The 23,131-nt window shown below is 38.7% G+C and overlaps 1 protein-coding gene across 1 annotated transcript; it reads left to right on the top strand.

Moving 5' to 3' along the window:
* Positions 1 to 332: 332 nt before the first annotated feature.
* cfap65 (cilia and flagella associated protein 65) lies at positions 333 to 23,009 on the top strand. The gene is made up of 33 exons (XM_026947480.3): positions 333 to 579; positions 2,668 to 2,753; positions 5,015 to 5,190; positions 5,411 to 5,513; positions 5,718 to 5,884; positions 6,118 to 6,317; positions 6,825 to 6,949; positions 7,115 to 7,337; positions 8,408 to 8,676; positions 9,261 to 9,458; positions 9,605 to 9,994; positions 10,134 to 10,271; positions 10,565 to 10,804; positions 10,891 to 11,115; positions 11,205 to 11,351; positions 12,184 to 12,349; positions 12,540 to 12,668; positions 13,597 to 13,810; positions 13,936 to 14,064; positions 14,765 to 14,941; positions 15,045 to 15,111; positions 15,237 to 15,347; positions 17,707 to 17,898; positions 18,681 to 18,830; positions 19,039 to 19,182; positions 19,851 to 19,967; positions 20,169 to 20,306; positions 20,416 to 20,466; positions 20,577 to 20,785; positions 20,918 to 21,043; positions 21,121 to 21,414; positions 22,489 to 22,623; positions 22,757 to 23,009. The coding sequence occupies exons 2-33, from the start codon at positions 2,679 to 2,681 to the stop codon at positions 22,887 to 22,889; spliced, it is 5,358 nt and encodes a 1,785-aa protein (XP_026803281.3). The 5' UTR covers positions 333 to 579; positions 2,668 to 2,678; the 3' UTR covers positions 22,890 to 23,009.
* The last annotated feature ends 122 nt before the right edge of the window (positions 23,010 to 23,131 follow it).

The raw sequence follows: 23,131 nt of genomic DNA, 5'->3' as shown, positions 1-23,131 counted from the left end.
TATGGCCATGCCTTTCAAATATGAGTTACTCAGGCAGGTTTACTGATGGACAAATAATTAAGTTAATGAAGAGGAAGTAAAATAATCAGCTCCTTGTGCTGATGTCACAGTCCAATTTAATTTGTGGAAAACAAATGCTCCTGGGGAACAAAAGAGGAACTTTATGATGTGTGTGTGTGTGTGTGTGTGTGTGTGTGTGTGTGTGGTGCACTAGACTGTTGCATAAACATGAGAGCAGGCGGAAATGCAGCAGTCTGTCTTCGTCAAAATGAAAAGCCTTTTGTATTTAGAAGGATTAAATGCATTTCATTGCAGAGGACGCCTTGCCTTGCCAAGTCAGAAGAAACAGATAGTCCTACTATAAATGCCAAGAAACAATTCTCACTAGCATTTTGTGGAATTAGTCCAAACTCAAATTTGAATCGCGTTCAAAGTGAAATTGTCCCTCGTCGCTTTCCGTCGTTGCCATGGAGCGCATACACAACGCTGTTCTGCTCGCGCGTGTCAAACAAACTAGCAACAGCTGTAACACTGCAGCATAATTACTGCACTGCTGACAAAATAATACCAGTGAATGGGGTAAGATAAAAGAACTATCGCAATTTATCGCGAGGTTTGTGAAAACTGTTTGTGTTAGTATTCGCTAGGTAGGAATAGGGCTAGTTAATCAAGAGGCATAATTTATAATTAGCTAACTAGTTAACTGTAGATAACTACTTATAACTTATAAACACAAGACTTTAAAAATACTAAGCAACTTAACTATGAAACTAGCTGTCTAATGTAAATGTCATCACACAATCTGGCCTTTAAAAACATCCTTTTCTCTCTGTGTGTGTGTGTGTGTGTGTGTGTGAGAGAGAGAGAGAGAGAGAGAGAGAGAGAGAGAGAACATAAACTCATTAGCCATTTTTACAATAAAGTATCTATCTATCTATCTATCTATCTATCTATCTATCTATCTATCAGATATAGAGAAACCCACCATACTGGTCACTCTGTCACTCCTCACACTTCCACACACTACGATACAATGTGCTTCATAATGAAACGATTCGATATTTCACGATACTGCTGAATCTGCTACGATTCGATATATTATCATGTAGTAGCCTCTGGTTGATATGTGACCATGTTTTTGTGAATCTGGAGTAAGCCTACCATTAAATCATGAGTGATGATGGTGTAGAGAAGGATTACTTTGATTTTCAGAGTTATTGGCAAATCACCTTGCTAGTCTATTTACACATCAGTTTAAAATACGAATTGAATTTTTACAAGCCAGTTTGTCCTTTTTTTTTTTGATAATAATAGGGTTTGCCTCATTCATTTCAATCATTGCCGGTTAAATTGGTACATCGATCCATGTCTTCTCATCTTTACAAACCTAGTATACAGTTACTGATTGTAGCTCATATGTTACTATGCACTGTTTGTCAGCCTCCCTCTACTCCATCTATGATTAGATAGCGATCACCACAGGACCACCGACCAGATATTATTTGTGTGCTGGATCATTCTCAGCACAGCAGTAAACCTGATATGGTAGTGTGTATGGAGATAGTACAAGTGGATCAGGAACAAAAGCATTGCTGAGCTTCGAAACTCTACACACTTACTGGCCAATTTTCCACAAAGTAGGTGTACAGCTAGAGGCTGTAGCTAATTTCATCTAGTGTTAACCAGCATCAGTTCTAACCACAGCACTGCTGCTGCTGAATGGAAATATTTTTGGTTCAGCATTGACATTAGGTTATTTAAAAATCACACTAGTGCTGCTGCATCTGATACACTCATACCAGTACACACACACACACACACAATCATGTCAGTGTCATTGCTGTGCTGAGAATGTTCTAGTACACAAATAATATCTTCAGTGATAGTCCCATTTCTCTGATGGTCTGAAAAGAGAGGCTGACAAGTTGTGTATAGCAACAGATGGGCTACAGCAGGGGTGTCCAAAGTCTGGCGCAGGGCCCAATGTGGCCTGCAGACAGATGTTAACTGGCCCTCGGCTTCTGTCTTATATATATATTTTTTTCAAAGGGGGCCAGAGTAGCAGAGTAGACCTCATATATATATATATATATATATATATATATATATATATATATATATATATATATATATATATATATATATAAAGGTGACATATATTGTAAATTTGCTTGATGAAATGAAATAGCCATTAATTGTAGCTGGTAGATGCAACTGGCCGCTGAGTGTTTCGATTCCAGTATCGCTTCATTAGAAAAGGATTATAAAAGAAGATTCCTGTTAAATAATGTCCAAAACCCCCACTTTTTTATTACGTTCATTTTGCAAAACAAATGTAAAATAATTGTCTTTCTGGTCTGGAGTGGGTGCATTTAATTTAATATCTTTTTATTTCTAGTACCTGTGTATTTAGAAAGTATTCTAAATCTCTAAATAAAAACCTTTAAATGTTCCATCTTTTATTGTATTACAGTCTTGAATCTAAAAATCTATCTTTTTTTTTTTGCCATCAATCTGCAAAAACACTTTAAGTGTGTTCCTGTTCAGAAGACTTGAAATGAGTATATTTACTGTACTCAGATATGTCTATAAACATGCACTCTGTTTAGAGTTGTGAGAGAAACCCATGGAATGATAGATCTGCATGTGTTAAACATTTTTATTCAGAACGTGTTGCAATGCTGGCTAATATTTCGAGGAGCCCTCTGAACACTGGGATTCCATGGGAAAACAGACATGGCATGCAGGGAACGGTAAGAAGCTCACATTGTAGTCTGTCAGATAACACATTTATGTAAATATATAACCTGTTAACTACTGTAGAGTTTATTTAGTGTCAAGATAATATGAGTTATGATTTGCGATAATATGTATCACAATGTTTAGGTTTTCTGACTAAACACAAACAAAACAGGATAGCCACATTATAAAAACTAGGAACTTCAGAGATGTTTTAAAATTCTTCATTTAAAAATGAAAGTATTTCCTGAAATAAAAGGCTATGATTGGCGATGATTGGTACAAAAATAGATTTTAACATCCAGTTAGTTACTTGTTGCAGTGAACAACTGTAGAGTTATAAAAGCAAGCATGATATTCTCAGATAAGTGTTTCATGATTTTAATACAGTATATTGTAATATCCATATTATATAATCGCATCACCCTTGCCCTACATTATTATAAAACATAAGATACTATAATCTGTAAATAATAAGCATGTGCTAGTGTTAAAGATGCACATATTTTGTATTATGATAACTGTCTCACTTTTATTGTGGTTGAAAATACTGTCAGTGTCTCAGAAAGTGTCTCAGTGTACAGTGTCTCAGAAAGTGCTTCATTCCTGAAAAGTTATTCATCAGTTGGAGCAGTCTGAGTGGCAGTTCTTCCAGCTGCATTTTTCAGAAATTCATTGAACAGTATAAATGCTATATTTACATATCATATATACAGTCATTGAGAGAATGGAGCTCTCATCTAGTTAAATGAATTATAGGATTGTTTTTAAAATAAGAAACCTTAAAAGACTTATGCTCCTATGGAATAGTTTTGAAATGGCAACAACATGCTTCAGTATATTGTTTATACCATTTAAAAAATGTCTCGTGGTAGTGCTCACGTTATATGAGTAGAAGTTCAATGCTCAGCCAGAATATTTTCACTGCAATTCCCTGGTTCAGTAACACAGCAGATGTGACCCAATACCACAAGCTAGTTTGTTTGCATTACTTTATTTGGGATATACTGCCCTCTAGTGACCTTAGTGCCACTTACAGAATGGGCAGTGTATGCCCTACTTTCAAATGAACAGGCTGACATTTAGGTTATGGTTAGCACTGTTGTTTCTAGTCTGATTTACCTCGATCAGCCATGACATTAAAACCACCTGCCTAATATTGTGTAGGTCCCACTTGTGCCACCAAAACTGCTCTGACCCATCGAGGCATGGACTCCACAAGACCTCTGAAGTTGTGCTGTGGTATCTGACACCAAGACATTAACAGCAGAGCCTTTAAGTCCTGTAAATTGTGAGGTGGGGCCTCCATGGATCAGACTTGTTTGTCCAACACATCCCACAGTCAACGTCAACACCTTGAACTTTGTCATGTTCCTCAAACTGTTCCTGAGCAATTTTTGCAGCGTGGCAGGGCGCATTATCCTGCTGAAAGAGGCCACTGCCATTAGGGAATACCGTTGCCATGAAGAGGTGTACTTGGTCTGCAGCAATATTTAGGTAGGTGGTATGTGTAAAAGTAACATCCATATGAATGCCAGGACCCAAGGTTTCCCAGCAGAACACTGCCTTCTTCCCATAATGCATCCTGGTGCTCTCTCTTCCCCGGGTAAGTGACGCACATGCATCCGGCCGTCCACATGATGTAAAAGAAAACGTGATTCATCAGACAAGGCCACCTTTTTTCTTTTATTGCTCCACCGTCCAGTTCTGATGCTCACGTGCCCATTGTAGGCACTTTCGGCAGTGGACAGGGGTCAGCATGGGCACTCTGACCGGTCTGAGGTTATGCAGCCCCGTACGCAGCAAGTTGCGATGCACTGTGTGTTCTGACACCTTTCTATCATAGCCAGCACTGATTTTTTTTTCAGAAATTTGTGCTACAGTAGCTCTTCTGTGGTATTGGACCAGGTGGGCAAGCCTTCACTTGTTCACCGGTTTTCCTTCCTTGGACCACTTTTGGTAGCTACTAGCCACTGCATACCAGGAACACCCCTTAAGACCTGCCGTTTTGAAGATGCTCTGACCCAGTCATCTAACCATCACACTTCGGCCCTTGTCAAAGTTGCTCAGATCATTACGCTTACCCATTTTTCACTGACTGTTCACTTGCTGCCTAATATATCCCACCCCTTGACAGGTTCCACTTTAATGAGATAATCAATGTTATTCACATCATCTGTCAGTGGTTTTAATGTCATGGCGGATCAGTGTATATCTTAACTGTAATATTACATTCACATAAACCTAAGGTGTTTAGAGTTGCTTGATGTTGCAGGTTTCTGGTCTGCGACGATCCAGGGGGTCTCCGAAAAAAGCATCCAGACCCAGCTGTTTCTTAGGAGTGGAGACCTTGGCTGAGCTAGTCTGGGAGGGCTGGGAGCTTGGAAGACAATATACCAAGTCACTTATTCTGAAAAATGTGCATGAAAAACTTCAGAAACTCAGTTTCAGGTGAGATTCTGGGTAACACAGAGGACACAGGTCTTTAAATAGGTGATTTCAGTATGTAGATGTTTATATGTGAGAGTATGTGAAGCGGATATGTAAATTGTCTATTGTGGATGTTGTAAAAGTTAAGCAAAGTACACAGATTTTCTAGTGAAACAGCATATTGTGTGTTTATTTATATATCACACTGACTTTTTTTTCATTTTTCTTGTTTCTATTTCAGACCTCCTGTGTCCAAAGTCTTTACCACACTTTTATCTCAGAACATCATTCTTAGTCCTGGGACGTCTTTTTCTCTGCCAATCACTTTCCATCCCCTTAAGGAGGTACTGCATCCAGACTGATTATATTCTGCCTGCTTTTCTCCTGTTTTATATTATGGTTTCCTTGTACACACAGTTTTATTTAAAAAATAATATGGAATTATTGCATATATTGCATGTCTATTTTATGTAGCCTATTCATTTGTAGAGAAATCGTGTACTTTTGTCCATTAATTGCTCCTCTTCCCTTTTACATTTCCTCTGCAGGGTGAGCATGTGGACAGTATTGAGTTCCGGTGTAAGGAGGGGACATTTCTAGTGAAACTGCGTGCAGTGATGCTACATCATGCATTGGAGCTTCCTGATTCAGTGCAGCTTCCATCGTGTGCCGTACAACACAGCACAAACACCAGCTTCCTCTTCCGCAACACCAGGTATGAAGACCTCAGATGGAATTTTTAGAAGAACAATTTCTTGGCATGTCATGGTAATTTCATACCATCAGGTGAACATCTGCGATATTTGATGTGGTAGAAATGAAGTTGAGTATTTCTTAATCTCCAAACAACAGGCTTAGGACTACTACTTTTTTTTTTAAATAGGCAGTTCAATAATATAAGCAAAAATAAACAATAATCAATGTGTCTTACCTGTTCTTGTCTGTTAGTAAGCTGCAGACCTGTTTCCAGTGGGTGGTGGAGCCACCATTCGAGCTCTCTCCGCTGAGCGGGGTTCTGGAGCCAGGAGAGCAGTGCAGGGTTTCTGTAACTTTCAAACCACAGCAAGCGCTGGTGTACCAGACAGTGGCCTCCTGCACATTCGGGAAGGAAGGAGAGAACAAATGCACAATGTTACTAAAAGGACTGTGTGAGTTTAGCAAATATACCATTTACATTTATTCATTTGGCTGATGCTTTTAGGTAAAGCAGCATACAGTTGAGACAGGATACAACTGGGCAATTGAGGGTTAAGAGTTTTGTTCATGGACCCAACAGTGGCAGCTTGGTGGTACTGGGATTTGAATTCACAAAGTCTAAATCACTGAACCACCACGCCTAATTCTATATACGGCTAAAGTTGTTCAGGATTTTGTCAAACCCCAGACATACGTATTTATGCAATAAATCCTACATCAGGTTCTGAATGAAAAACTGTCAACCATTTTAACACTCAGTACAAGCTATTGGTGATTTACTTTTTTAACCCCTTAAACTTCCAATCTATGAGTCCAGTCTTGCATTCCTCAGTCTCCTATCTACACCTTTTCTATTAATTTCATGAACTAATTCATAGCATTTACTAAAGAGTATGCTATAATAAAGACAAATATCAAAATAATATGTTGAGAGTTTATGGTGTTTTTTTTTTTTTAAGCCAAGTACCCGCACCTACAGATCAGTCCCCTTGGCCAGGAGGAAGGAGGTGGGCTGCTTGAATTTGGCAGTGTAGCAATTGGAAGCTGTTTGGAAAAACACTTTGAGATCCACAATCCTTCTTCAGTGAGTCACTTTGATATCACAGACCAATGTCTCTATATGTAATCATATCTAATTCTTTTACTACTTATGCCCTTATTTTTTCCTTCTTATTGTCTTGATTTGTCCAATTTTGTTTTGTCTTCAACTGATTGGAGCATTATCACCGGAGCCTTATCCCTCTTTCAGGTGTTGACCTCCTTCTTTCTGACTCGTGTAATAAGGCCGGCGCTTATGGAGTCTGTGTTTGAGTGTGATGTGAAGGAAGGGCAGGTGGCTCCATGCTCAGTACTGAGAGTGCCTGTCCGTTTCACCCCACTCACTGTGGACAGCACCAGCATGGACTACTTCCGCCTCAGCTGCCCTGGGGGAATCAGCACAGATGTGCTCAAAGTCACTGGCTCATGCATAGGTTAGATAAATCAGTAAAACTCAGTCTCAGTCTCAATTTATTGACTTTGTACCTATGTGCATTTTGTGGTTCTCTCTAGGTCTTTATATCTGCAACAATTATTTTATGACATAATACAAGTAAAGCAATAAGGTAGCAATGACTGACTTCAGTATGAGGTCAAAAGTTTACATCCCCCTTTCAGAATCTGCAAAATGTTTATTATTTTACCAAAATAAGAGGGATCATACAAAATGCATGTTATTGTTTATTTAGTGCTGACCTGAATAAGATATTTCACATAAAAGATGTTTACGTATAGTCCACAAGAGAAAATAATAGTTGAATTTATAAAAATGACCCCGTTCAAAAGTTTACATCCCCTTGATTCTTAATACTGTGTTTCAAATACAAATTCTTTGGTTTTCCAGCATTTTTTGTGTATTTGAACCCTGAGGACAACTGAGGGACTCATATGCAACTATTACAGAAGGTTCAAACGCTCACAGATGCTCCAGAAGGAAAAAACATACATTAAGAGCTGGGGGGGTGAAAACTTTTGAACAGAATGGAGATGTGTACATTTTTCTTATTTTGCCTAAATATCGTATTTTTTCATTTAGTACTGCCCTTCAGAGGCTACAGAAGATAATTACATGTTTCCCAGAAGACAAAATAAGTTAAATTTACCTTCAAATTCAAAAACCAAAGAATTTGTGGGACCTGAAGGATTTTTATGAAGAACAGCAGGCAGTTTAACTGTTCAGGACAAACAAGAGACTCTTGAACAACTATCAGTAAACAAAAAACACAGCCGTGGATCATTCAGGTAACAACACGGTATTAAGAATCAAGGGGATGTAAACTTTTGAACGGGGTCATTTTTATAAATTCAACTATTATTTTCTCTTGTGGACTATACATAAACATCTTTTATGTGAAATATCTTATTCAGGTCAGCACTAAATAAACAATAACGTGCATTTTGTATGATCCCTCTTATTTTGGTAAAATAATAAACATTTTGCAGATTCTGAAAGGGGGATGTAAACTTTTGACCTCAACTGTATCTATCTCTCTGATCCCTGCAGGTCCAGTAGTTTCTTTAAGCTCCTCTATGGTGGATTTTGGCTGTGTGGAAGAGGGAGAGGAAGCCATGCGTATTATTCACATCATAAACTCCTCTACTGTCCAGGCTCATTATCAGTTTGACATGGACCCCAGCAACCATTGTGTGTTCACACTTGACCAACCAATTGGCACTCTGCCAGCCAAGGGCAGCCTCACTCTGCGTTTAAGGTTCCGCCCCTATCATCCCATTGCCTATCACAAGAGAGCAGCGTGCCTTATACTGCACAGGGTATGTCGCTATGGCAGGGTTACAGGCTATAGTTATATGCTGTAATAGCTTTAGTTATACACTAGGAGTCCTTGTAGGTCACAGTATAATAAGATAACTTTCATTTAATATAATATTGATGATTTTTTATCCTTGATATGGACCCTTCTTTACCCTTCATATTTGACTTTTCACCCCTAAATCTCTTCTCTGTAAAATTACAGATTTTTCAGTTGATATTTAGGGCATCACTGTTAAACCTTCTACAAATAGATATAATTTTGACAACACACTTTTTTGAACCTCATATCATGAAAATCACAAAACACTTTTGATCGATTCCTCAACATTGCTTGTCTTACACGCCTGCTTGGGCTCTCAGGTCCACCAAATCTTATCTACTTGTGGTGACCAGACTAACATCGGTGGGGGCAGATCTTTAGTGGCATAGCCCACAAACTTGGGAATGTCATCCCCAAGGGTCTTTGTGACTTCAATTCCTCCTTCCATTTTAAGAGTCAATTGTCTTCAGAACAAATTGGCATATATAGACAACAATTACATTTAGGCCATTATTTTTACAAATGCTTTTGTCTTTTTTAAAGGAGCCGCTTTTGTTGGACTTGATTGGCACCTGTCACTCAGAACAGCTTAAGCCAGACATCTTACAACCCAGACACCTGCATGTGTACAGACAAAACCTGCTCCGTGGTCTAACCTGCTACCCTCCTGATATACTCAGTGCTATGCTGGCTGATCATAAACTGCAACTGGATGAAAGTGGGGCATTATTATTTCAAAAGGTCAGTGTGGGTCTGTGTTCATGGGTTGTGTTTGCATGTGGATGAATTCTCAAATCTAATCAATAGTTTAGAAAAACATCCAATTACTACAACAAAGGACAAGGAACACAAGCTGTATAATAATTTGCACATAATTTGCCTCTTAGGACTCATCAGATGAAACGGCTTTGTCCGAGTCTCCTCTCTCCCTGAGGAGCATGATGGAAGAATATTTCCATATGAACTTGGCAGATAAGGCAGGAGAACATCCTGATGAGAGTGGAGATCCTGAATGTTTCCCCCTGCCCCATGTCACGGTGGAGCCCACTGAACTGCTTTTTTACTCAGGGCCATCATCTCAATCAGTCACCATCACCAACCACACCAAAGGCAAACTCAGCCTGCTGTGGACCCCGGCTGCAGACCCGCCCTTCTCCATCACCCCTCTCACCTGTGACCTGAGTCCTTTAAAGTCCACTGTCTTCATAGTGACATACGCACCCAAACAGCACAATGTCTACCATGCAGCACAGCTCGAGTGTTTCACTCTCTACAAGGTAAAGTAGTGACACAATAATTTTTTTTTTGTGGTGGGTTTTAGTGCTTGAGAAATTGTTTTATACCCTTTAAGAAGCAGGTGATTTGTTATTTTGTAAGAATTATGTGTGTATAACTACATGGATCCCTGAAAAGCAGATTTTGAGGGATCATCGGCAGACAGAGGACCGAACTCTGTGTCCTCCGTGGTGTCTCACAGTCAGGGTGACTGCTCACTCATTTCAGCCTGGAAATGAGCACTTCATCCCTTGCTTCTGTCTGCAGCCAACTCAAGTGGTGAGTCAACCACGTTGAAAAGGTCAAAGTCAAAAGATTCAAATAAAGCAATATTTGGTATTATTAACCATGCTTGGAATTTTAAAATGTGCAATATAATTTAGGTATTATTATTGTTATTATTATTATTATTAATCTATCATTTATAAGGTGTGTTGTAAATTATACATCATCTGAATGTGTGAATCCTGGAAAAAAAATGACATGTAATATTGGAATTTAACATCTCCCTGATTCTCACACACATCAACCATATTACTAGCTTTTTTCTGTGTGTTCATTGTGTTCTCCAGATGTTTCCAGCTTTGAATCAGGTCTCCTACAAGAGTATTCTCCTGCAGAACACAGGAGACCTTCCTCTTATCTTTAGCTTGACCACAAAGGACTGTCCTGCTGTATCTGTGCTGCCCCCTAGTGGCTTAGTACCACCAGGCAGCCACCAGATCCTCATTCTCCGATCTACTCCTGCTGTAGAAAACCCTGGCAGTTTACCTCTGACCCTGCAGCTCAACGCCAGCCCCAAACACACACAGGTATATTGAAAAGTGCAACTTAATGTTCACCACTGTAAGTTTTGATCTTGGAGCGTGCTTGGTTCACTTGGTTTTCATCTATTTAGGGTCTAAGCATGGTGTGTCTGGCGGAGAGGCCGCGCATCAATTTGGAGGGTGACGGGAGCTTGTTTTTCAGGCCCACAGCAGTGGGCTCCTGCTCCAAGACAACTCTGAGCATCAGGAACTTTAGCAGAGTAGCGTTACACTTCCACTGGAAGGTCTGTAGCTCAGATCGCAGAGTTCTCTCTGTACAACCAGACTCAGGTGTACTGCAGCCCAATGAATCCCAGGTGAGTGATTGTGTGATCATATATAACAATGTAAATCTCATACATGTGGCTGTGCTTTTAAGTTAATCAGAGGTTTTGTTGCTGTTCAGGTTCAGACATGGTCCTTCACCCCACTGGAGGAGATGGCATATAATATGAAGGCTAGTCTAATTTTCTGGCCCATTCAGAAACCAGATTGTAAAAGGTCCAGACTCTCTCTTAAAGTTGTGGGACTATCTGCCAAAGGTTCCATACAGGTGTGTATGAAGCAGAGATTGTATTAATACAAGATTATCTTACATATGTTGATTTGGCGTGGAAAATTAGCAATTAAGTAATTTCTACCTGTGTATTTGTTTCTCTGTAAAGCCATTGTGCACTTGTGTATGTGTGCACAATGTGAAAAAATGTGATCCCAGTGGTTTCTTGAATTCAGAGTTTTGTTAGGAAGCAGCAGAGGGCCAATCAAATAGCTCGAATTATTGGCTCTTTCAAAAGAATAGGCAAAATTGTTGTATAAAACAATTTCGCTTAAACAATTTGGAAAAGAAAATACTTTCTATTCTTAAATTCTTCTCTTATATTTACCCTCAAAAGCACAAATTTGGAAAAATTATATATGTCCCTAAAAATATTAAAAACACAAACTCTTCAGAACCACAATACACCAGCTGTAAAGAGAGGCTTGAGGCTGTTTTCAGTTACTAATTGATGGTATTATGAATTCTGGAAGGATATTTACCAGGATATTTTAGCCTAAAACCAGGTCACCTCTGCCAGGAGGTTAGGGCTTGACTATACATGGGTCTTTCAGTGACATAATGCCCCTAAGCTCATCAACACAGAAATGGTTAAAGGAGTATAAAATCTGTGTTTCGTAAATGTCTCTGGAATTTTACCCCGTGGAAGAGGGGAGTCCACATGTACTGTAGAATAGAAAAAAGTTTAAAATGTTCTGCATGCAGGAGTGGTCTAAGATCCTGCTGCAAGTGTTTATCCTCATACATTTAGTCAGTTGGTTCATGGACTGTGCCATGAGGTGGTGACTGTATGTGCATGTGTGCGTGTGTGATCTTCTTCTGATTCCAGGCTGGTCGCTCGTTTCTGGATCTGGGTGAGGTGTTGGTTGGAGGTTGTAAGTCATTTGAGGTTCCTCTGCTGAACACCAGTCCATGTGCTGTTAGCTTTTCTCTGGATGTCCTGCAGAGCATCAGTGCTCCAGGCATTCCTGAGGACTCACTGGAAGACCCTCTCGGTAAGAGACCACTGTAAACACATTGTGCTACGGAGAGCTCAAATTGCAAAGGAGAAATGTCTCTATCAATGCAAAGTACAGATCTGTATATTTTAGCAGTTCTACATGAACTACAAGTCATACATCATGTTCTACACTGCTAGTTATTTCTGACATGTTGCTAGTAGATCCCTCTCTTCCCTTTCTGCAGTTCTGGACATGGAAAGTATGAAAGGCACCATTCCAGCTCAGTGTCAGCTGCTAATTCACTCCACAGTGAGACCGACTCGCAGGGCCCGATATCGCTGGACCATCTGCTATAAGATCCTTAATGCCTCTGGTACCAAATTCACAAGAAATATAGATCAGGATTAACTCTTTTTTATACTTTTTTCAGTTTTTTTATGTAGTTTGTTTCTTTATAGAGAAACTGTAATTTAACTTTATATATAATAGAGGTCTAAACCTTAGGCTTCCATGCAATACAATACAATTTCACTTCTTAAAGCAACGATTCGATATTTGACATCAACTGCTATGATGTAATATGATACGATTCAGTTTAGTAGCCTTTGATCGATATTTGACTAACTTTGTTCGGAATCTGGGGAAATGATTATGACATAGTGAAGGACTATTTTAAGTATCCGAGTTATGAGCAAATTACCTTGCTAGCCTGTAAAATTATTTACACCTCAGGTTAAAAATATAAAAATGTTTACACACCAGTTGGCTGTCATTTTTGATAAAAATTCATTTATAATCACTTATTATAATTAATAATTGATTTTTGATCAAATAAAGTAAATAATAATCAATTTATGATTTATGCCATTTCAGTTGTTGCCATTTAAATCAATGCATCAATCCAAATTGTCAGATCGTTACAGCCCTAATAAATAATAACATATGGTACCATGTACTATACACATTTCTCATTTATAAAATTGTACGTACATTTCACATCAATTCCATTCAAATTTTATATGAAGTATATAATGTGTATGATTCACAGCTATCCTGCTTAACAGTGTTTTCATTTGCATCTGTATTTATTATGGTCAAATTTTCTGAAGTAATATGCACACTTTCTTTTCAATTCTTTATTATTATTATTATTATTATTATTATTATTATTTATGAATTTCCATTTTGTGTAATACATTTCCAGATACCTAAAAGCTTTTGCACTTTTGTCTTTCTACTTCCTACTTCCTTTTTCCTCTTTGCGATCTCTAATGCTGTTTGTATTTTTCTGCACCTCTCAGGCTTAGTGGTGGGGGAGTCCTGCTCTCTGTGCCAAGTTGAAGCAGAAGGAGTTTATCCCACTCTGGAGGTGACAGATGCCCGTAGCAGTGGCAGTGTGGAGGGTTTAAGTAAGCTGTATCTCTGGGAGCTCTTCTGTCTTGACGCACTAAATACTTACCTGCTCAGTGAGCCAGGTCCACCTGAGCTTACCTACAGAGTGCCCACTAGACACAGGTAACATATCCTGTTCCTTATCCAGGAACTAAATCAAACCTCAGGGTAATTCTGAGGTTCCGATATAATCCATGTGAAATCATGTGAAGTGTGTTTCACCTGCTTGTTCTTGATGTGTCTTGCAGTTTTCACCGCTGTCCACCCGTCTTAACCTCAGCCATGTTGGATTTTAACTTCAGCGCTGCGCCTCTGGGTGCAGACCCCTCCAATGTCCTGCTCATGTTTGAAAACACTGGGAATATCCTTGTAGAGTGGTAGGTGCTACCAATCACTACCTGTCTGTCATTTAGTGAGATTTGGTCCTATTCCTGTTTGATTACGTGATCAATTATTATTATTTTTGAGTGCATTGAATTAAGATCACATCATTAGGTTAGACACATGAATATTCTAGCTCAAGGGGTTTCATTGTTGATTGGACAGAATGATAAAGTCATTGTATACCACAGCGCCGATTGGTCAGTAAGTGTTGATTAATTTTCAAATAAGTTATGGTTTCTACAGTAACAATTAATTCACAAGTATGTGATATGGCACCTGCGCCACATAATCTAAGCTTAATGGTTCTCCTAAAGTAAGTTCATCTCTATCTGAATAATCTTTTAGAAAATATCTAAAGTTCATTACTCTTTCTTGTTATTCTGCATTTTTCATATCTTTATGATTTACAGAGTAAAATGTATACAGCATGCATCCTTTTGGGAGAACCTTTCTGAATAAACCTGACAAGGCATTATGCATTTTATATTTTGCAAAATTATTATGCAGTTCATATCTTACATTCCTTTATTCTCCATATTACCTTGGAAAAGGTCAAATAATGTATTAAATAATAAAATAATAATAATAATAATAATAATAATAATAATAAATAAAAAAAATAAAAAAGCATTTCTTGTTGTGATGACATGTATATGTATATTTGACCAGCACATTAATTTGTCTCTCTGAAAGGTCGTTTCTGTTCCCGGAAGATCAGCAGATTGAGCTGGAGTGCTGGGCAGAGAGTGCAGAGTTAAGCCCCACTGAGCTCCTTCAGATGAAAGTGCAGGATAACAGGATGTTCTCAGTGTCCCCACGCTCTGGCAAACTGCAACCCGGCCAGCGGAGGGCAGTGCAGTTCACATACAGGTAAATCACTGACTGTCTTCCTCATCTAAAGTATGACTTTATTTGGTAGATTTTCACAAAACAAGATCATGTACTATGCTAAGACAGCGTTCTTCTATCACAGACATGACTTCGCTGGGACGTATCGGCTTCCTGTCCTGCTGAAGCTCTCTCATGGCAGAGAGATTCTGGTAAGACTGAGCCTTGGTGGTGAATATGACTTGCATGTTGTTTGCATACTGTCAGTGCACATGGACATGGGTATAGAATTTTAATGAAATGTTTGGTTTTTCCTGGTTTTGTTTTATCTCTACAGCTGAATTTTATAGGTGTAACTGTTGAGAAGGAGAGACGCTACCTTCACTTCCCCTCCACTCGACATGTCTTTGCTCCTGTGGCTATCGGAGGGTTTCATCCTCCCAAACAGGTCTGACTCAGTTACCTTGAATCAGTTCCCTTTGTCAGTTCCCGCTCTCACCCCCTGATTCTCATAATGACTTACGCAGGAAAATGTTCAGGTTAAAAGAATTTAATTCGATATTGATTTCATTTGATGTTTCAAAATATGTTTCAAGTCATTATCATGCACAGAAATGTATATTTGATAATTCTACTATCTATTTTTCCACTAGAGCATCTTCTACATTTTATAGTAGAAGAAGGGAGTTAACCATTTCTCCAGTTTTTGTATGAAATGAGAGAGAAGAAATGAACAAATATTCATACAGTACAGTGCAACTCACATACAACGAAATTTACGCACATACAACAAAATTTGTTAGAGCAATGATGCCTTCAAAAATAATTAAATGTTTCTTCATAAAAAATAATGCAAGAGCAGTAAACAGTAATAACGTGAACAAAGTCAATATCTGATGTGACATCACTTTGCATCAGTAGTCTTAGGTATAGTTTGTGCAGTTTTGTAAAGAAATTGTCTAGTACGTTTTTCTGAGCTACTTGGAGAATTTGCCAGTTTTTCTGGAGACTCACTTTCACAATTGCCTCTTTTTTTGCAGGTAGAATCTGATAGCCCTCATTATGTTTTTGTGGTCTATTATATTATTGTTGCTTTCTTTAGTGACATACTAGCATTCTTCTGTAATGTTTAATTTTTTTATTGGAAAAGTAATATTCAGCAATCTAAAAGGTTCATGTACTGATTCAGTAATAGAGAGGTCATAAAATGAACATCTATAACAAAATTTGTATGAATTAATTTGCCAGTACTGTATATAAATAAAATTCAAGTATTTTCAAAATTAGAGAATCACAATTACATTTTCACCTCATAAAAGAAAGAAAAGAAACAAATTTAATTTAGTAGTCGTTCTCTGTTGGCTCCGCCCAGGCTGACTCTAGCGAAAGGCCACACGCGTCGATAGTCAAAAAAATGATTCACAGTCCGGAGGTAAGTTTAATAGATAAATCGGTGTCTGTTTCTGGTGTTTAAGTCAATGATTTAATAGATAAATCAGTGACTTAAACACCAGAAACAGACACCGACAGTATTTATAAATAGCGTATTCATAAATTTGTTGATTATAAATCAACAATTTAATGTATTGAAATGAATATTATAAATACACTATTTGTATATACTGTCAATCTGTCTGTTTTTGCGGTTTAAGTCGCTGATTATAAATCAACAATTTACAAACAGAAATTATGTTTGTCTGGAAGAGCTACACGGAAAAGATGGGAATATGTTGACACTGACTAGAATTAAATTGGCTAATTAATGCCTGGTTGCTGTCGTATAACATCTTAGGTTCGATCCTAAGCTGGGGCAGCTACGTGGAGTTTACTTTTGTTCCAGGGCTTTGAATATACATGAGCTAATCATATTGGCTGAACAAAAACAAATCATTCAAGTGGAATCAATTTATACATTTGAATCAAGTAAATTCAAGCAAAAAACTTTTTTCAGTGTACAGAGCAACAACCAAAGGGAGTACAAAAGATACACCAAAAAAAGTGAATTGAATTTACTTGAATCAATTATGTACATGAATTATTGTCACCTGAGGTTATTTGTTTGTTTATAGAAGTTGGTAAATTATAATTTAGGCTCTGATAAATAAAAACACAGAATACTGTAGATGGAGTGTGTACTTTTTCTCCATGAGTGTAAATTCTTCTCTTACACTGAATGAATTGATTTACATGATCACAGTTTTAAATGCAGTTTGCTTCATTTGTTTCTGTACAGCTAACATGATTAATAAAAGTAATGTGCAACCCCACACAGAGAGTTAACCAACAGGAGGTTCGAATCTAAGGTGCTGATGTTGCGAAGTGGCCACGTGGCCTGCTGCAACACCGAGCCGCAAACAACCTTGTTAATAAAGTTAACACTAGGGCAATGGATCACACTCCCTATCTACCTGAAGGATTTTTGTATAGAAATTAGCAGCCTTTGTCTTTTTGAGGTAGAGCTGCACACAAGCTCCGAATAATGAAGTACTCAGTGAATAACAAATAGGTCAGGTTTCTCATTAATTTATGAACGAGTTTACATACTACGTTAGTTATGAAGGGTTTCAGATAACACTTGTTAATTAAAGAAAATTCTTATGAACAAGATAACAAAGTACTTAGCCTTAAGAACGTTTTGGAAAACCCACCCCTGATTAGGAAATTCTAAAACAGATTTATTTGATATATTTTTCTTTCAAGGTATGTTATTAAGTTGTAAATAAACTAGACCACATCAGTTTTATAACATATTTGTGAGTTTGTGTTTAATGCCAATTGTTTGTGTGTGTGTGTGTGTGTGTGTGTAGGTGTATGAGCTGTATAATGGAGGGGCTCAGCCATTGAGGTACCATGTGGACACTTTGCCGCTGCAGGAACTACAGGACGAGAACTTTAATCATCCTGTCTTGCAGTGCCTGAACCCAGAGGGAGACGTGCAGCCTGGATGCACCGCCATGCTGGAGTGGATCTTCTCTCCTCTGGAGGCTAAAACATACAGTGTTGGTCCCTTCAGTAATTCCTACACACATACAGATGTACACACTGCTTGACCTAGACTGTATTCCATTTTGAACATTTCGTCTAAATGAAAAAATCATTTGAACAAGTACACATTTAATAGGATGCAACAATTAACAATTTTTCAACAACATTCTAACCTAAAACTTATACCAACATTAGTGGGTGTAAAGTTAAAAAAAAAAAAGTAAACATGTTACGTTAGCATTTTCTGTTATTCACAGTATTCAAATGCAGATAAAGTTTGCTGTCCCTTCACTATTGTAGCTATTGTTTGTTGCTAATTTGTTGTTCAATTTGTCGACAAAACCCACAAGCAGCAGAACAGAACAAACATGCATTGCGTACTAATACCATCCATTAGGAGTATCTTATGAAATTCATTTTGACTACTACTTGGCAGATTTAGCTTACTTAAGCATAAATATGTAATGCTAAAAGGAAGGACAGTTAACTACGTAAGTGCATACTGAGTGTTTCTGGATGAAAAACATCACTCAGAGAAGCAAGTTTTGATCTATGATCAATATATGCACTGTAAGTTATGATGCACTTTAAGTGTCTGTGGTACAACTGAAAAATAGGGTACACAGCTATTATAAAACTCACTATCAACGATTTAGGGCAGAGTTTACACCCTGACTTACAATCAGACTTAAATTCAAGTGATGCGATTTTAAAAAAAAAAAGAAAGAAAGAAAAGAAAAAAGCAAAGGAAGAAAACAAGAAATTTCAAAGCCCCTGTTTTACCCGCATGTATTAGGTGGACATCCCTATTTACGTGCTGGAGGGAGACTGTGTGCTGGTGACGTTTGAGGGCTGTGGCTTTGACAATAGAGACTCGGTGCCTCTTCAACTTCATGACGGACATCTCACTGTGCCCTGCACTCAGAAAGTGCCCTTACCCGGACAGGTAGATGATGGAGAAACATCCAGAATAGTGAAATTGAGTCATAAATAGTTACAGCATATGTGGTGGCTTGTGTTTTCCCTGTACAGTGTCATGCTTTTGAAATTCTATTGTGTCTGCATGGTTGTGTTTGGACTTTCCACTATACTTCTAGATTTAAATATTCTATAATGTTTTAAAAAGCAATATTTATTCCCACTTGTGTGTGAAGATGGTGTTCCTGTCAGAGGAGAGAGTGTCTTTTGGTGACATTCCAGTCTGCTCTCGGAGCACACGTATTCTGTTTCTGACCAATGTCTCTCACACTGAACGAGTCCTCTACTCGTGGAAACTGAAAGGACAAGATGGCAAGCAGGTGTGTGAAATGGGAACTGCATATATTTACAATTTACATTTAGTGCATTGAGCATACCCCCTTATCCAGAGCGACTTACAGAAATACAGTACATGCTTGTTTATTTGTTACCTTCATATGTGAGTGCTTAATTGATATTAGATGTGTGTTTGTGTACGGGCACTACCAGTCAAATGTTTGTATACCTCTGCTCATAGAACGTCTTCATTTTTAATATTTTCTACTAGTTTAGAGCAATAATGAACACATTAACACTATGAAATAACACATATGGAATTACGCAGTAAGCAGAAAAAGTTGTATTAGTTTATATTTAATAGTGTTCCTGATGAAGCTTTGCATTTTCTCAGAAAGCCTCATGAGGGAGCTTAATCCAGGAGGCTTTTCTTAAAGCTGTCAAATAAGCAGAGCTCCTCACTGCATTGCTTGAGTTCTGAATGAAAGCTACATGTTTGGGGAAACAATTTGAAGTTAAAAGTACTTATTTAAAATACATTTTGATTCAGAAATACATTTTTACATGGGTATTAACATTAATTCCATGGCATTATTTACATGATTTTGAGACTAATTTCAACCATAAGCATTTATCAAAATGTTTTTAAGACAGTGAACTGTATATTCAGTTTAGTGTGGCTGAGTGTATGCGTGTATTTCTGTCTCTGTAGGCAGTGCAGATTCATCCAGTTAGTGGATCTCTGGCTGCAGAGGAGAGCATTCTCTGCATCCTCACTATTTACACCTCAAGCATCCCCACATTCTACCAGCAAGATCTCATCTGTGAAGTGAGATTTCTCTCTCTCACACACACACACACACACACACACACACACACACACACACGTGCACACACTTTATTGCATATATACTCTATTTTCATGGTTGCGTAAATGTAAATTATCAAACACTGCCAGCCCCCACCACCACCGTGTTTTTTAATCAAAGATAGTGATGCTAGTAAAAATTTTACTTCCTGTTTTTGCCAGATCACTACAGAGGCAGCTTTCACTTGTTACCAGTTAGACCTACAGCGATGGGAGGAGGAGAAGGAGAGAGAAAAACATGAATTCACCATAACGGAGAAAGACCTGATACAGACAAACCCTCAGAATAAACCCACTCAGGTCCTGCTCCAACCCTCAATCCATCAAATACATTAACACATTCAGAGTATAGTTGTGTTCCCTCCTTATTGTTTACTTCATGAAATGAAATAGTCTCTTTCTCACTCAGGGAGGAATAGCAGCCCAAAAGAAATCCTCCACTGAAACCCGGAAATTCAAGGTAAAGCAGCACTGCTATGCTTCATGTGGTTCTTGTGTATTACAAAGTTTTCTCTTTTGATATGTTGCTGGAACACAATAACTAATAATCTATATAACAATACGTTATAGGCGCTGCCACCCATCCGCAGTAGCAGTGATGCTGCACTTGGAGAGCCCACTGCCAGGGCAGAGAAGAAAGCTCAGGAGGAAGTGGGGAAGAGACAACCAGAGCCACCTCGCCCAAAACTGCTCCACCTGGGTGTCACGGCACGCTCGCACTCCCTGCTAGAGTACCAGGCACAATTCCCTTCTCAGTTCAGCAGGCATCACATCTACAGGTGTGCACTGTACGCATAAAGCATGTGTTCAATGTAGTTTAATACAGTATATCACTTTCTTCTTAATAAGACTAGTTAGTGAGTACTTATAAAAGTGGTTCTGCATGAATGACAGTCAAAATGTCTCTCCAGACCTGTGCCATCAAAACTTCCTCAGTCTGGATCAACTGAGAGTCAGCTCTTTTCAACAAACATGCCTCCTCTGACCCATGGTCCGGAGAGAGACATTCTCACACACCCCCTCACCTCTTTGCTCAGGTATGCACCACCTCATTTATCTCCTTAGCCAATATTGTGAAAACAAAATATTTAACAAAGCATGATTTCTCTCACAGAAGTCTCTTGGATGACCCTGAGTTCCAGCAGGAATTGCGGAACACCTCGACTGAGCCGGTGCCCTACTTCACCCAGCTTCAGCCTGCTTCCCCCATTCTGCCCGCGAGTCCCACTGAGACACCATATACAGAAGACACAGTCTGTTTCACTGACTTGAGACCATCTGCACATCACATGGAGAGTACTGACACTGTGGCACACACTCACACACAGTCTGAGGGTGAGTGTGAACCACAACCATGTCAGGAGCTGAACCCCAAGCACAGGGAGCAGGTGCAGGAATCCATTCGCAGGTGAGTTGTGTTAAACACATTCACTGTCATGTTTGCAGAACGTTAAGGCTACCAGGTCCAAGACCATTTTACTACAGAACCATCCCATAACATTTACAAATTGAAACAAATCCACCTCTGAAAGTGATAGAGAACGCTCATTCTACTAAAAGATCAATATGAGGACATTACCTCAGTTACCACTATTTTATTTATCCATGTTATTTAGAGTAATATTTTTTATTTAGCTGTTTCTCTTATCGTGCTATGGATTCATCCAGCACAGTAGTGCATAACCGTGTAAATTACATTGCAAACACTACTCAGCACATTAATGTCTCAGCTGTGTCGAAACTTCATCGCTGTGTGCTACTTTGCCACTGGCTCATTTCTTTATAGTGTTGCAGAAACACGGCACCTCATTAAAGCAGCGTTGTGCAAAAATCCCGTGAAATTAGGGAGTTTTGCCTTGCATTCAAGCATGTCCTTAAACTACTTTTCCCACAGCCTTTCTTTTTGGTTGCTGAAATATGCAATGAATTTGGTTTCTTCATTTTTCTCTTTACAAATGTATTCATGTATGTTTGCACTTAAAAATGCGAATTATAGTCAGGTCCAAAAATATTTGGACATTGACAAAGTAATTGTTATTAACTGTCTAGCACAGTATACCGGAGTTGACATTAAGTAAGATGAGGGTAAAACTTAAGGGTATTTACATCCAAGTTGGGTGAAAGGTGTAGGAGTTACATCACTTTTTATATGTGCTAGGGTTAGAGTTACGGTTTGGGCTAGGGCTAACTCTAACTCTAACCCTAACCCCAAATCTAACCCTAACGTATTGAGCCGGGAGTCACCTGTCTGGCTGGGTTAGCTATTTCAAATAATACTGGATTTTATTTGCAGTATGAAATAGCAACTAAAAAACAGGATTGAGAAACACTGTTCTACAGGATTGTAATAACTACACCCTATGTAGTTCTACAGTACTATATGTCCAAACTCTGTGAGAATCTGTCTTTATATATTTTATATATTGTCATTTTTATCTGTATCTCATTCCCCATTTCCCTTTCTCCATCTCTCTGTCTGCAGAAGTGCAGAGTTTGGTGATCTGATTGAGGAGATTCTGCTAAATACTCTGCAAAACCTAATGACGGAGGCTTTTCTGGGGGAGCTGGTTCTGACAGCCAGGCCACGCATCATCGCCCTGCCACCATGCTCAGCCAGGTCACACACTGCCTCACACTCACTGGACACCATTTAACTGATCCTCTCACTGTGTTCTCAACAAATAATCAGTTAGAGTACACTGTGTTCTCTGTTTCGAAGATGTGCTAAATGTCACTCTGCTCCTACACAGGAGAAACTCCAGGAGACAGTCCAGAGGCCATCTGGTGTGTGACAGTGGTACAGCTCGACAGCACACCCTGGGGATCAATCCCTACATGCCTAGCATAGCCCTCCTCTCAAACCTGGAGTCTCAGCACCACTGATTTTCTCCATATAATAACCATTTCAGTCCACTCAACATGACTGCATTTTCTAAATCTCGTCTTTTTTCCTACATCATATTCTTTAATAAACTCTAAGTTAAAACGATGGTTTGTTTACTGAAACTGGTGCCATTACACACATTCTGGCTTGACTGAAATCATGGTATGCATGTTTGTCTCAAGAGTTACTCACTGTGTTTATTAGGCTCATAAAGCAGAGAACATTCTTTCTGCCCTAACAA

Source organism: Pangasianodon hypophthalmus, chromosome 5 (assembly GCF_027358585.1).
Source record: "Pangasianodon hypophthalmus isolate fPanHyp1 chromosome 5, fPanHyp1.pri, whole genome shotgun sequence".
Taxonomy (NCBI): Eukaryota; Metazoa; Chordata; class Actinopteri; order Siluriformes; family Pangasiidae; genus Pangasianodon; species Pangasianodon hypophthalmus.
The sequence above is the reverse complement of the archived record's forward strand: the minus strand, read 5'-3'. Positions and strand labels throughout refer to the sequence as shown.

Excerpts from the sequence above, each read along its gene's own strand:
- cfap65 (XM_026947480.3), top strand. The coding sequence starts at position 2,679 with ATGCTGGCTAATATTTCGAGGAGCCCTCTGAACACTGGGATTCCATGG. Across the intron at positions 5,191-5,410 it reads CTTCAGAAACTCAGTTTCAG|ACCTCCTGTGTCCAAAGTCT; the intron begins GTGAGATTCTGG and ends TTTCTATTTCAG. Across the intron at positions 5,514-5,717 it reads CTTTCCATCCCCTTAAGGAG|GGTGAGCATGTGGACAGTAT; the intron begins GTACTGCATCCA and ends TTTCCTCTGCAG.